Genomic DNA, 14541 nt, shown 5'->3' with positions numbered 1-14541 from the left:
TATTGTGGGTTTGTAGATCTGCTATTTTCACTAGTTTGGGTCCCGGGCAAACATCTACTCTCTCATTTGTGTCTCGACTCTCTTGAGCTAAAAGATTTTGGAACCACGGCTTTTAGAGGACCAGATTCAAAGGTCTTTATTCGGTTCCCGACACCGAACAAGGTTTCTCCTTAAATGAAGAATTGATCTAGCCGCGTTTCGTCTGGTTGGTCCAGATGTTTCCCAGACAGAATGGGCGAGCTCTGCTTCGGTCCGCCTATACCGTCCAGTCGGACATTTTCTGGCAATACTCTTTTTTTTTCCTGATTCTCTCCTGAGATTATGTCCATTTGTCATGCCCTGTCGGAGGCATGCCTTCACAGATTAAATCATTGCAGTTTAAAGGTATCTTTTCTACATAGCGCAGTGCTTTTTTGAAGTTGATGTGATGAGGCCGGCGAGAACGCAACCTCTCCAGTTCTGTTTCGTGGCTAATTTATTCGCAGTGGTGTGGAAATAAGTTCCATTTGGAGCCGTTTCGCACGGAAAAAAAATAGAAAAGCGTGATTTGCTGAAAGAGTGATTAGATGTTTCCTAAAACTATTTCTGACCAGACTCTGATGGGTGTAGTTTCTCTGACTGGTGTAGTATCTCAGACTCTGAAGGGTGTAGTTTCCTTGCGATGAAAGGCAGTTTTAGTATAGTTACCCTATCCCTTTTCTTCACTCCTCTTTCCACTGGGAACGGTAGCTTTGTGGTCAAATGGTACTTAATGCAAGTCTTACAATTCAGTATGAATTGCTCCCAGTGACGCCATATGCTGACAGTTATAATGAATCCAATAGAATGGAGGATTTGCTCAGCATTCTACCTTATAATTATTTGACTATCCTGCATTTTGTATATCATGATGACGTGCTTAAATGCGTCTGGTGCATTTCTGGGCAGGGTGTGCCAAGGCTGCTGACCTTGTAGCAGTGTCCCGCGGTTATATAACTTATTGTCAACTATCGAGTTTTTTCCGACGTGATTTATTATACGTACAATTCTCAGTAGAGTTCGGTAGCTTGGAGGGAAGATAAATCTCTAAAATGATCAACTCATCAACCTCACAGCATGTCCAAAAACTGTTACTTTTCAGGATTCTAATTCCAAAACAGCAAAAGTAGCAGATGTAAAAGCTCAAAGTGCGTCACTTCGATATGCGTTTCGACCTTGTAGATCTTCTACTTTTCACGTGTTTGTGTGATGCTGTATAGTATGATCAAGTATAGGGGTTAAATTACAAAAAACGATCTAAAAAAAGTTAGATTAGATACTCTAAAGGCCTATTCATAATCCAGTTTTAGGTGATAAGGTGACCACCGAAAACTACAACACATCTCTCGGTTTTTACTAACTGCCGAAAAGGCGAGTAAATTATCCCTTAAAACTGGAGAATGTATAGATAGGCCTTAAGGTTTCTGCTCCGACAGCAACATTATGTTAAGAAGTCCCTTTCTAGTTGATATGGTAGACTACTATAGGCAGCCCCGCTAGGTCTATGGTAGACTACTACTATAGGCAGCCCCGCTAGGTCTATGGTAGACTACTACTATAGGCAGCCCTGCTAGGTCTTTATAGTTGATATGGTAGACTACTATAGGCAGCCCCGCTAGGTCTATGGTAGACTACTACTATAGGCAGCCCCGCTAGGTCTATGGTAGACTACTACTATAGGCAGCCCCGCTAGGTCTATGGTAGACTACTACTATAGGCAGCCCCGCTAGGTCTATGGTAGACTACTACTATAGGCAGCCCTGCTAGGTCTTTATAGTTGATATGGTAGACTACTATAGGCAGCCCCGCTAGGTCTATGGTAGACTACTACTATAGGCAGCCCTGCTAGGTCTTTATAGTTGATATGGTAGACTACTATAGGCAGCCCCGCTAGGTCTATGGTAGACTACTACTATAGGCAGCCCTGCTAGGTCTTTATAGTTGATATGGTAGACTACTATAGGCAGCCCCGCTAGGTCTATGGTAGACTACTACTATAGGCAGCCCTGCTAGGTCTTTATAGTTGATATGGTAGACTACTATAGGCAGCCCCGCTAGGTCTATGGTAGACTACTACTATAGGCAGCCCCGCTAGGTCTATGGTAGACTACTACTATAGGCAGCCCTGCTAGGTCTTTATAGTTGATATGGTAGACTACTATAGGCAGCCCCGCTAGGTCTATGGTAGACTACTACTATAGGCAGCCCCGCTAGGTCTATGGTAGACTACTACTATAGGCAGCCCCGCTAGGTCTATGGTAGACTACTACTATAGGCAGCCCCGCTAGGTCTATGGTAGACTACTACTATAGGCAGCCCTGCTAGGTCTTTATAGTTGATATGGTAGACTACTATAGGCAGCCCCGCTAGGTCTATGGTAGACTACTACTATAGGCAGCCCTGCTAGGTCTTTATAGTTGATATGGTAGACTACTATAGGCAGCCCCGCTAGGTCTATGGTAGACTACTACTATAGGCAGCCCTGCTAGGTCTTTATAGTTGATATGGTAGACTACTATAGGCAGCCCCGCTAGGTCTATGGTAGACTACTACTATAGGCAGCCCTGCTAGGTCTTTATAGTTGATATGGTAGACTACTATAGGCAGCCCCGCTAGGTCTATGGTAGACTACTACTATAGGCAGCCCTGCTAGGTCTTTATAGTTGATATGGTAGACTACTATAGGCAGCCCCGCTAGGTCTATGGTAGACTACTACTATAGGCAGCCCTGCTAGGTCACTCTTTATAGTTGATATGGTAGACTACTATAGGCAGCCCCGCTAGGTCTATGGTAGACTACTACTATAGGCAGCCCTGCTAGGTCTTTATAGTTGATATGGTAGACTACTATAGGCAGCCCCGCTAGGTCTATGGTAGACTACTACTATAGGCAGCCCCGCTAGGTCTATGGTAGACTACTACTATAGGCAGCCCTGCTAGGTCTTTATAGTTGATATGGTAGACTACTATAGGCAGCCCCGCTAGGTCTATGGTAGACTACTATAGCCATCTGACCTTTCAGGGCCTCATGAGGGCCACCCATCTGACCTTTAAGCAGTGCTGGAAAATGGCATCGTGACGCATTGTGAGCCTATAGATCGGCTATTTTCAAATGGCCCATGCATGCACCTATCTGTTCTCCCTCCCTTGTTTTCAGTGGACATTCCAAGAAGAACCTCCGCATAGCAGCGGGGTCAGATATGACACACCAGCAGGCGCGTCTGGCTGATAAAACATAAAAAAAAACCTGCACTTTGAGATGACAACATGACGGGTCAGCCATCGTCCGCCCCACTCGAAAAGAAGCGCCACGCACACAGACGCTGAAGTCCGTCAGTCAGTTGACTTTTGCCATGAAGCAGACATGCAGCCATGTCGGCTGATTCACAGCGTCGCACGCGTCCAACTAGGATATGATCACTATTATCAAAGACACAAGCTTGTAAATAAGCTAGACCCTTCGGGTGTACAGTTTGTAGAAAACGATTGTAAATAAGTTTGAAACCCTTCGGTTGTACGGTTGTAGCAAAAGCTTGTAAATATCTAAGACCCACAGAAGAAACCCTTTGTCTGTATGTTTATCTTGTGGTAAAAGTGCTGAAACTTTCTTTCTTTTCCTGTCTTGATATCATTACCCCCCCCCCTCCCTCCCACCTATCTCTCTTCTTACCTTTCTTTGTTTTTCTTGGGGGAAAAAATAACACGATGGGAAGATGCACAAAAACAGTTTAACCTGTAAAACTGTGATGTGACAGCTGACTCCTACAGTAGGTTCAGTCCCTCTACTCCCGCCTGTCGTGATTGACTGACAGTGTTGTCCTATAGCCTTGTCTTCTTTGTCTTGTCCTATATGTTTTTCTATTGTCTCCTTCTTTTCCTCTTTCTGTTGAGGACATGCCTGTTTCAAGCATGTCATTATAGGCGAAGGGGGGGGGGTTAGTGCCTTGAGACTTGAGGCTTGCCCTCTTGGTGTTGTGCTTCTGGGCACAATAAGGTTCAGAAACCACTCGTGCTATTTTAACCTGCTTTAAACTTTAAACTAAACGCTTCGGGGAAGTCAACGTAATGGGCTTATATGGCGTAACCGCTTGCGACACTTTGTTTGTGCTGACAAACGCATGACATGGTGTGTGTGTGTGTGTGTGTGTGTGTGTGTGTGTGCGGGTCTGTCGCATTGGTGTCACGCTTCGTGGTCCAGCTGTGCAGCCATGTCGCACATCTGTCAGCGGTGGAGTCATACAAGGGTTGGGGAGAGAGAGAAGAGAGGGGGAGAGACAGAGAGACATAGAGAGAGAATGAGTGAAACTCGGGCCTCCTCAGAATGGGGGAGGTTAATCATGTTTTGATAAACAGCGTTGTGATGTGGTCTGCTTTGATACGCTGTGTGTGTGTGTGTGTGTGTGTGTGTGTGTGTGTGTGTGTGTGTGTGTGTGTGTGTGTGTGTGTGTGTGCGCACGTATAGGCGGCCCGGCCCGCGCAGCAGGGGAGGTGCGGGCGGCGCTCCAGCAGCATTCGCTGCAGGAGAGGAATGGAAGGGCCTGGAATGCACTGTGAGGGACTCTGACATGTTGGGAGTAATTAACCCTGATTGATAAAAGATGAGCTGCCACCACCGGAGCTGGGCCTCGCTGGCCCGGCCCGCCACACACACACACACACACACAGAGCACACACGCACAGTCGCACAGACACGACACACATGCACAATCATGCACGCACACAGCTGCACCTGGGAATTTTGGCTGACACACGGCATTATTCACAATTTTCATACCCTGTGCAGCAGCAGAGGAGTAGAGGGGAAGAAATGGATAACAGAAGCTGCACTAACTCCCAACAACCCTCTACCCCCCACCCCACCCCGCCCCATCCCCACCCGGCTGTTGTAATTTCACTTAATCGCTCCAAGGTTCGACTTCCCGCGCCGTGAGTCCGACAGGACGCGCTCACATGCAAACGCACTTGAACACGTGCATACACACACGCTGAGAGGAGATGGGACGTGTTTCATGTATGTAAACAGTCAAACACACATCAGATGAAAGCGCTGAAGCGTTTAGCTCGGTCACTTCCTGATTCCACTTCCAGCGTGTCAATTGAACTCTCTGCATGTCGACGGGCTGCGGGTTTGATGTAAAGAAAAAAACTACTATACCACATCTGCATCATCCATATGGATGATTGTTGTCTTGACTTGGAATCAAAGCAGCAGCGGCTCTGTTAAAGAGCCGTCCGTCCGGCCAGTCTGAATCAACATAATGGCTTCTGACCTCATTACCTTTCCCCCTGGCTGCCAGATATCAACTGGATACCAGTTTGCCAAAAGGAAAGAATGTCGTTTTATTACTTTCCCCAAAGAAAAGGGGAAAAAATGGTTCTCTTGGGTTATCCCCAAACCCTCCCCTCCCCCCCCAAAAACACCATGACATCTGTCAACAGTCCGGCGGAGCGCCGAAAACGAGCTCAACCTTTTTTCCCCGATGTGTCTGTACTCTGTGGATGTACAGTACATCGCGGGGCAGTTTACAGGAGGAGTTACAGGAGGGTTCATGCAGAGTTTTCCGTGGCGGGGGTGTGGCGTGCCCCCGTGGCGTGAAAGCGCGATACTCCCTGTGCCGCGGCGCGACGGCCACAGAGATGCTGTTAACGACTGACAGACCGCTTCACTCTGCGCCCACAGAGAAAAGAAAGAGCCCTCTTTAAAGGGAGCTTTTGTCCTGCCTTGGGTCCCCTGCTGGCCGGGGGCGGTGCAGGACGGTCCGTCCCCCCGTCCCCCCGCAACGGAAGCCCCTGTGTGTTTTTTAGTGCCGTCCCATGGAGATCCCTGGACTCTTTTTATGGCCTTATTTATGTATCCTGTTACACATGTATGGTCGTCATGTCAGAGCTTGACGTTTTTTCTTTTTAAGGGGGGGTGGTTTCATCGTCATCGACCAGGGTTGAGTCCCATGCCTAACATTTTAAGACCTATAGTATAGTCTCATGTAGCCAGGCCATCAAAGATCTCTGTCTACTGACATGTCTGGGGAAATGTGAATTCAATGAATAGGCCTATTGCACGCCGCAGAAAACTAGTAGTAACAAAACCTACTGTACACCCAGAGGTCGCCCCATAACACACTCGCAACCCCCTTTTTTCTGGTGGACTGCTTGCCCCCAGCGGCCTTCTGTTTGTCTTACTGAGGTTAAGGTTAGGAACACGTTTAGGGTTATAGGCATAGTCTTTCTGAGTTTCAGTTTAGGAATAAAGGTTAGATTTAAAGTTAAACATATTATATGCTTTACTGAGGTTACGTTTTAAGAATGCCTGATTTGACCTGGGGCGCAAACGTGTTTTGGGGTGAGCGTTCTTGTATTCACTTTGAAGGACCACCCCAAAAGTCTTTGCATTAGTTCTGTGAAGCTCTTGTTTTATTTATTTGTTAAAAGTTTCCACCCAGTTTCAGCCCATTCATTTGCATGTAGATATCACCTCACCAGACGTATGAGTATAGGTATAGAGATCTCCGATCATCATCTGGCTGGTGAGCCATTGCTTTTCGTGTTACTGTATATACTGTAACTTATAGGTATACTTGTGAGCGTACGGGCGAGCTGCGCGTGCGTGCGTGCGTGGCACATGTACAGCAGCCGTTGCAGCATGTTGAATGCCGTTGCTGTCTAGTCCATACCATAGTTTAACTTTTGTGTTTTTTTCTGCTTGATCGTACTACAGCGTCACACAAAGGCACCAAAAGCAGCAGATCCACAAGAGCTTGTAGATCTGCTTTTTATTTACCTTTGAATTTGAATCCCCAAAAGTAACAGTTTTTAGACATGATGAGGTTTCCAGCCGACATAGACGACGTGCTTGGTTGAATGCCTTACAGTAGTCCAGGCACCTGAACGCACTGAGGTTTACCATGCCGTTGAGTGTTGGTTGTTTTGTTTTCCCATCGCAGCATTAGACCTACATGTCAAAGCAGCAGATCATAATCTGATCAGATCAGATCTGAGCAGAGAATACACCACTCTCGTTTACTGTGTCTGTTCTCTGAGGCGTTGACACGGCCAAGGCTGGGTGAAGATTGATGTGGTGATGACGAGGCATCCGCTGAACTGCAACGGCAGATGTGTGTTAAACCAATCTCTCTCTCTCTCTCTCTCTCTCTCTGTGCAGCTCTTGGACAGATCATGCTGTACGTGGATGGGATGAACGGTCTCATATCCCACAATGAGACGGTGCAGTGGCTCTACAGCCTGGTTGGATCCAAGGTACATACCAACACTCGCAACCCCAGAATCTATTTCTGTTTGTGCTCTTATTTTTGGGTCAGTAATGTCTTCACAGTGTCTAATTCACAGTAGTCGGCCAGCTGACCGACTCCAAACCAAACCAGGCAGGCTCATACCTCACATAGTTTCAGCGTCAAGGCAGCCAGCCAGCTCCTCATGCTTTGAAAAGCCCTTCTCACAGCTCACCTAAGCCCCCTAGTGGCCGGAAAACGGTTTCTTCCTTTTTTTTCTTGCTGCATCATGACAGCAGCAGCAGCAAGACAAGATGACGTTACAATTTACGAAAGCGTCAACACTCTACATTTGTAACTCTTTGATGTGTGCAAATGTAACCAAAATGTAAACCCATAAATGTAAAGGCTCCATTCGGTTACTGTTGCTCACTGGTTTTTCTTTACAGTGCATTTAATCTCACCTCTCCTGGGTGATGGTAGACATGTGTAAGCGTGGGCCGCATGGTTCTCATCAAACAACCAGGCCTGTCTGCCTACACACTATGGTGAGGAGGGGTCCCTTTATTGGGGCCAGAGCTGCCTCCAGTCCTCCTCTCTCTGTCCGTTCACACTCATGGATCATATCTTTTCACTGCTCCAAATTGCTTTAATATCTCTTCTTATTTTTTCTTTTTTTCTTTTTGGCGGGACATGTCTCGGTATCATTGCAGGGATTTTATTACGTTCAAATAGAATGCATGTGTGGTACAGGCCGGTCCGGCGGGCCCTCTATCGTCGTCTCAGTTTATTTTCCTTTTTTTTTAAATAGAAATATTATAAAAAACACAAGGAGAATGCTGCCATAGAACTGTGTGTTCCCTTCACATACTCTGGTTCATGTCTATTTCACTTATTTTTTCCGTGTTCATTAAAGAGACTGCTATTGTTGTCTATATATGGACTAATATGTAAATGCGTTATGTGCAGCCCTACCTTGAACCACATGCACCTCTGTAATGGAGTCTGGACATGACATAACAGGCAGATACTCAAGAAACACAAGAAATGGAGAGGACCAACTGACACAGAACGTGTTGTTTAAATATCTATTTGACTTGTGTTTTTCCTGTTACAGTAATATTAAGTTAATTTCTCTTATCGTAGCCCTGGCAGGCAGGAAGTCGTTTTGGGAAATGATAACCGTACGTGTTAAGGATGCAATATATCGAGGGCCAACAGTCCATTGTGGTACAGCAATGTTGTTGTTGTTGTTACAACAAAGTGTGTGTGTGTGTGTGTGTGTGTGTGTGTGTGTGTGTGTGTGTGTGTGTGTGTGTGTGTGTGTGTGTGTGTGTGTGTGTGTTCTAGTTTCGTCTGGTGGTGAAGACAGCGTTGAAGCTACTGCTGGTGTTTGTGGAATACACTGAGGCCAACGCAGCACTGCTCATACAGGCAGTGAAGGCTGTGGACACCAAGAGAGGTAAGAGCTTACACACACACACACACACACACACACACACACACACACACACACACACACACACACACACACACATTGGTGGTTGTATATTTGTCTCCCCCTGCTCTTCTATTGAGACATTTAGATTGTGTTCAAGGGTCACGTCTCACCTAGACACAGCTGACACGAAGTTTGACCTGAACATCAAGATTAAATTTATCCCCTGAGCAAGCATGCAGACTCTATTAGCTCAATTGTAAAGATGTCAGCAGGAAACCATGTTCAAATCCTCGGTCGAAGAGGAAAGTTAGCTTTAACTCAAATGTTAGCTTTAACCCAATTTAATGGGCGTGGCTAGCGATTCAGGGCTGGAGCCAGGCTAGATTAGAATTTTCGACCTGCTGTTTTCAAAAATATCTTTATACATTTGAAAACTTGAAATGGGACATTCTGCATAATGATCACTTGTACTTTTGGTACTTTTACGCAAGTAAACATTTAATTTAATTTAATTCCTTGTAACAGAGTATTTCTATGTTGCTATACTTTTACTTACGTCAAAAATGTGACAACTTTTTTCACCACTGCTAAAGTTCTGCTGGGTGTTGAGTACTTTGTCCACCACTGGTTTTAACATTCTAGAAAACATTTAGCTAGCGTTACCTCATGTGCACTGCACCTCTTGAACTGCTAGCTTAGTTTCTACACAGTAAAACCGCAGAGTCTTCATTCACTTCTGAGTGCGTAAAAACGGGATCCGTAAGGGTCCATTTGGTTCCCATTGGTACACTCGCAGAGTGCATATTCCCAGATTTAAATTAGATTAGACAGCTAGACTCGAGGCTTCCCCAGAACCAGAGTCGAGAGACCCGCAGATTTACACAAAAATCCACACCACACGTTTCAGCAGAACCCCCGAGGGTGTGTTCTTTCTTCTTTCCTTCTTTTATTTTTTACACTCAGAGTTCAATTAATTCACACTCGTAGAACTGCATGCCGAGCTCTTACAAATATTTAATTGGGCCAGCAGTGCACGGTACTGTGTCCGCGCCAGGCGCAGGGCTCTCTAGTGACAGAGCAGCGACTACAGTGCGGATCCCATTACCCGGGCCCGTTTGGATCAGCTGTCCGGAGCCGGCCGCCCCGCATGGAGCGGAGCCGGGGGCTTATTGAAAAAGACTGTAACTCTCTCCCCTGGCGGGGTCCGGTTACCCTGCCCCCCCCCCCCTCCCCTGACCTAAAAGCTCAGCATTGTGTTCTGGACTACAGAATGACTGCTGAGAAGGGTGGGTGGGGGGGGGGGAGTGGTCCGTCTTAGCTCGCCAGTGGTGGAGTAAAAGTATAGAAATACATACCACAACTTTAAAATAGTAAAAGGCCTGTATTCAGAATTTGCCTTGAGTAAAAGTACCAAAGCAAGTCCTTTTGTACGTACTGTACCAAAGTAAAAACAAAAAGAATACTGACAAATATACTGGCAATTTCTGAATAGCCAAAGTATAAAATACTGGTTAACGTAGGCCTTTTTTATATATTAATAATTTATATCCTCAAATGGAACTTTTAACCAAAGTTATTGTAAAAAGTGTAATAACAACAAGTTAGCAACACATTGCAGGTAAAGTAACCGTGCTTCAAAAATCATACGCAAGTACAGTACTTCAATACATTCAATTAGTTTCCACTGCTGCAGCTGGGTCTCGTGGAACATCACTTCACTGTGTAAGGAGACTAAACCTGACACCCTCCATCTCCTGGAGAGAGGGAGACGGGCCTGACCCGGTCTGCTCTGTGTGTGTGTGTGTGTGTGTGTGTGTGTGTGTGTGTGTGTGTGTGTGTGTGTGTTTGTGTGTGGACCGGGGATGCGGTCCCTCCGTCAGCCATCCTGCTGTGTTTTTTATTGTGGAACCTCCACCAACAACATGAGGAATAATGCTCTCTAGGACTTCTTTATCTCGGGGCCAGAAGATAAGATGAACACACACACACACTTTGCTGTAGAGCTCTGCCACAAGCTTTACACTGCTTTCTTATCAGACAGCGTCGGTCGGTGTCGGCGCTACAACTTCACTGATAGGTTTGTTCTGGCTTTATCAGCGGTCCACCTCCCAGAGGGATAACGCGTTGAAAAGGACGGAGGGATAGACCCATATCAGACAATAAGCCACCAACTTCCTTAACTTACTTTACTTAACGGTTGCGGTTAAAAATGTGTAATTCAAATTGCCAAACAAATATGTACAGTATATGGCATACTGTGCATTTTTTTTATATTCCACAAAGTCTAACTTATTTTGACTTAATGGCTTATATTGTGTGTTAGGGGTATTCTTTAACTTAAAATAGATATTACCTCACATTAAGAACTGTCCAAAATACATACTTTACATCTTCTCTGTCGGGTGGAAACGGGTGGGAGCATGTGGGTCTGCTACTTTTGATGCTTTTGTGTTGTATGATCAAGTAGGGCATTCATTGACAAACAAAAAGTAAAAAAGTTAGAACTTGGAGACGAGAGGTTTCTGCCCGGAGGAAACGACAATATGTATGTGTTGTGTTGTTGTTTAAGGTATAAGACTGTATGGATGTTGTTGTTGTGCAGGCACTAAGCTGTGGTCCAACACCATGGAGATCTTGGAGGAGAAGGATGGAGTGGACACTGAGCTGCTGGTCTACGCTATGACCCTCATCAACAAGGTCTGTTACACCACATCATACTCTGGAGATTTGGTTCCAGTTGTATACTCTCAGAGTTACAGTTGTAAGGGTCCATTTGGAGTTTTTGATTGATTGATTGATTGATTGATTAACAGTTTGCAAAAAGTACAGAGGTACATTTATACAAGAATGCCAAAAGGATAACACAGAAAGCCCTGAGGGCTGGTTCCAATTGTGGTCCTGTGTATTCAATTAAAGACGTACAATACTATACAAGAAATCATCAATACAAGGAGCAGTCAAAGTGTATTTACAGAAAAACAGTAGGGATAATTTATTTTGGCAAGCTAGACTACTTGTTTAGTTCCAGTTGTAAATGTAAAGGATTTGAAGGAGGGTAGATAGGTCACACTTTTTGATAGCTGGTGGTGGTAGGGCATGGATGAAGCACAGCACTGACATTTGCTATTTTTTTATTTATTATTAATGTTTTTTTGTGGCTTTAGCCTTTGTTTTATATATTTTATGGAGGGACAGACAGTAGGCTGACAGGAAATGGGGAGAGAGATGGGGGGAAGACATGCAGTAAAGGTCGTCGGGATTGGGAGTCGAACCCGCGGCACACTGCACAAAGGTGCCTGGACCACTGAGCCACGGCCCAGGCCGCTAATTTTAACGGCCCAGGCCTACTAATTTTAACTCACTATGAGCACAGAACACTTTACTATGAGCATCTAAAAATAAAATAAAGGGTATTTTCTTAAGTCTCAGACTAGTCTAAGGAGTCTTCAGAAAGAGAGGCAACATAGACCCAGCGGCCTTCCAGCGGTATGTCCGTTCGCTGTTTGTCTAACGCTGCGAGCCCCGGATTAGCCATGGGTGAACTTCCAGCCACACGAGAACAACTGCAGAGAGCGCTTTGACACCAAGCAGCAGTCCAACACTAAGAACTTTGTTTCCTCTGGTGATCCAGCCTAGCACATACTGTACCCACGGACTGGTTGTCGGAGCTTTTCGACAACTCGGGACGCCCGCCCAAAGACGAGGCAGAAAGGGCTGGCAAAATATTGTGCCGTCTCTGCTGCCATATATGGCGGAGGTGCCACTATACTTGTGCCCATGGAGTGATCCATGAGTTTGTGAACGTAATCTTTACTGCAGCTAAAATATTTGTGTCCCTACGTATATGCTGTATGCTTTCCCTGCGTGTGGACATAACTGTGTGTGTGTGTGTGTGTCTCTCTCTCTCTCAGACTCTGGCCGGCCTACCGGACCAGGACCAGTACTATGACGTGGTGGACTGCCTGGAGGAGCAGGGCATGGAGGTCATGGCCCACCGGCACCTGAGCCGCAAGGGCACCGACCTGGACCTCACGGAGCAGTTCAACATCTACGAGGTCAGCGCCATGTTGATTTGGACTATACGATGATTATGTTATTCCGGTTTAGCCATATATCGGTCATCTGAAATGTTTTAATGTCATGTCTAGTTTTAGGTCGACTAAATATCATTGAGATATTTTGTCGACTGAAATGTATTCCGGCGGGACTTGACGGGGGCGTAATGGCATCTTTTGCAGTGTGTTGCTGGCTTGTCAACGACCATCATTGTCTCATTGATTGAATATTTTATTAATTCAAATTTGTATGACCCTCCATTGGACTCAAAGTAAAATGACCTGAGACTGAGATTAGGAAGACATAACCTTCCCTCTATGCTCCTCCAGGGGTACACTTTATAAAAAATCAACCCGTCCCTATAGTTACTATTGCTTCTTTGTCTAATTAACGTTGTGCTTGTTTCTACGTGACATACAGTATGTACACAGTAACAGCTAGTGATCGTAACCATGGTGCTTTGCACGTCTCTCGCCGCCAGACGACGCTCCGGCACGAGGACGGCGACGAGGAGACCCAGCTGCCGCCCACCGCGCGCAAAGAGCGGCGGCGGGCCAGCGTGGGCGGGGCCAGCGAGAGGCGGGGCCTGGGCCTGGAGAGGCGGCGCAGCAGGAGACACTCCCTGCAGAGCAGCCGGGGACACGCCTCCTCCTCCTCGGCGCCGGCGTCGCCCGGCAGCCCCGCCCACACCAACGGCTTCCCGCCGTACGGCGCCGGCGGCAGCCAGCGCATCGAAGACATCAGCGAGAGGTGAGGTAGATTGTCCAGTGCGCTGCGTAGCGTAGGAAACAAACAAACAGACAAACAAAAGAAGTGTTGCCACTTGTAACTCCACCTCTCAAATTACCCGGGTCTCCTGTCCGCTCACCTCTCATTTATTCGGACATTGTGTTTACTAGTCGCTTCCCGTGTGAAACGCTTCCATTCTTAGCACCAAAGTTGGCCCGGGATTCTTGGTCTTACATGGTCTACAACGAGGGTTGGTTTCAGTCTTTGTGTATTTTTAATTTTCTCTGCCAGTCTTTGCGCAACACCCTAGAGAGAGGTCACTGAGAGAGAGAGATTGAGAGAAAAGGAGAGAGAGAGAGAGAGAGAGGGAGGAAAAAAGAAGATTCGCTAATGTTTTCTGGGCCTGCCGAGTTCTTTTCTTTTCTCTTTCACAGGAAACCTCTCAGCTGCCAGTGTCGTATTATGTTACCGTCTTGGACAGACGTGTCTATTCTCTCCAAGGCCAACGTAGAGAATGTAATTATATAGTAATAAAATAAAGCCAGAGCAGGGGCCTGCCATTACAAAGTGACATTTAAATTAATCTTCCCCCCTCTTCTGTCTGAAGACATTCTTCACGTTTTCTGCAGCTGAGGGAAATAGGAAGCTTCTGTAAACACAGCGATATGAGTTCATGTGCTCTGGCGGAGCTGTAGTCGTTGTTCTCACTGAACTGAAACAGACAGAGGGAGCTTAGCTGAAATCTCACCCTGTCATAATCTATTTTATTATACAGTGCAGTGTTTGTGTGTAGAGGTGTAATAATAAATTCAAATTATCACTGCACTGCGGCGGCGCCCACACAAACACACAAACAGAGAGCGTTGCAGTTTAACCGGCCAGTACGGGAAGTCACTCTATAATTATATCGTTGCCGTCAGGCAGAAACCTTGTTATGTTTTGTTTTTCTTGGTATTAAAATAATTAAATTAATGCCCTACTTCGCCGTATAAGAATTTCACACAATGTTAGGGACATATCAATATGATTTAAAAAATCGCTTTACGTGACCATTTTCCCTGTCGTTTTGTT

At 46.0% G+C, this 14541-nt stretch overlaps 1 protein-coding gene across 1 annotated transcript in view; it reads left to right on the top strand.

Annotated features, from left to right (window-relative positions):
* The window catches only part of LOC308318678 (FH1/FH2 domain-containing protein 3-like), a 179323-nt gene that overhangs the window by 124710 nt on the left and 40072 nt on the right, over window positions 1–14541 (top strand). Inside the window, exons 6-10 of the mRNA XM_080768302.1 lie at window positions 7178–7272; window positions 8595–8706; window positions 11288–11382; window positions 12597–12740; window positions 13223–13491. Coding sequence (XP_080624428.1) covers window positions 7178–7272; window positions 8595–8706; window positions 11288–11382; window positions 12597–12740; window positions 13223–13491 — 715 coding nt within the window. The remainder of the gene's footprint in view (window positions 1–7177; window positions 7273–8594; window positions 8707–11287; window positions 11383–12596; window positions 12741–13222; window positions 13492–14541) is intronic.

This window comes from Protomyctophum bolini, assembly GCF_963924005.1.
Source record: "Protomyctophum bolini genome assembly, chromosome: 7".
In the NCBI taxonomy this organism is placed as follows: domain Eukaryota; kingdom Metazoa; phylum Chordata; class Actinopteri; order Myctophiformes; family Myctophidae; genus Protomyctophum; species Protomyctophum bolini.
Note: the sequence above shows the minus strand (reverse complement) of the source record. Positions and strands in the feature narration are given on the sequence as shown.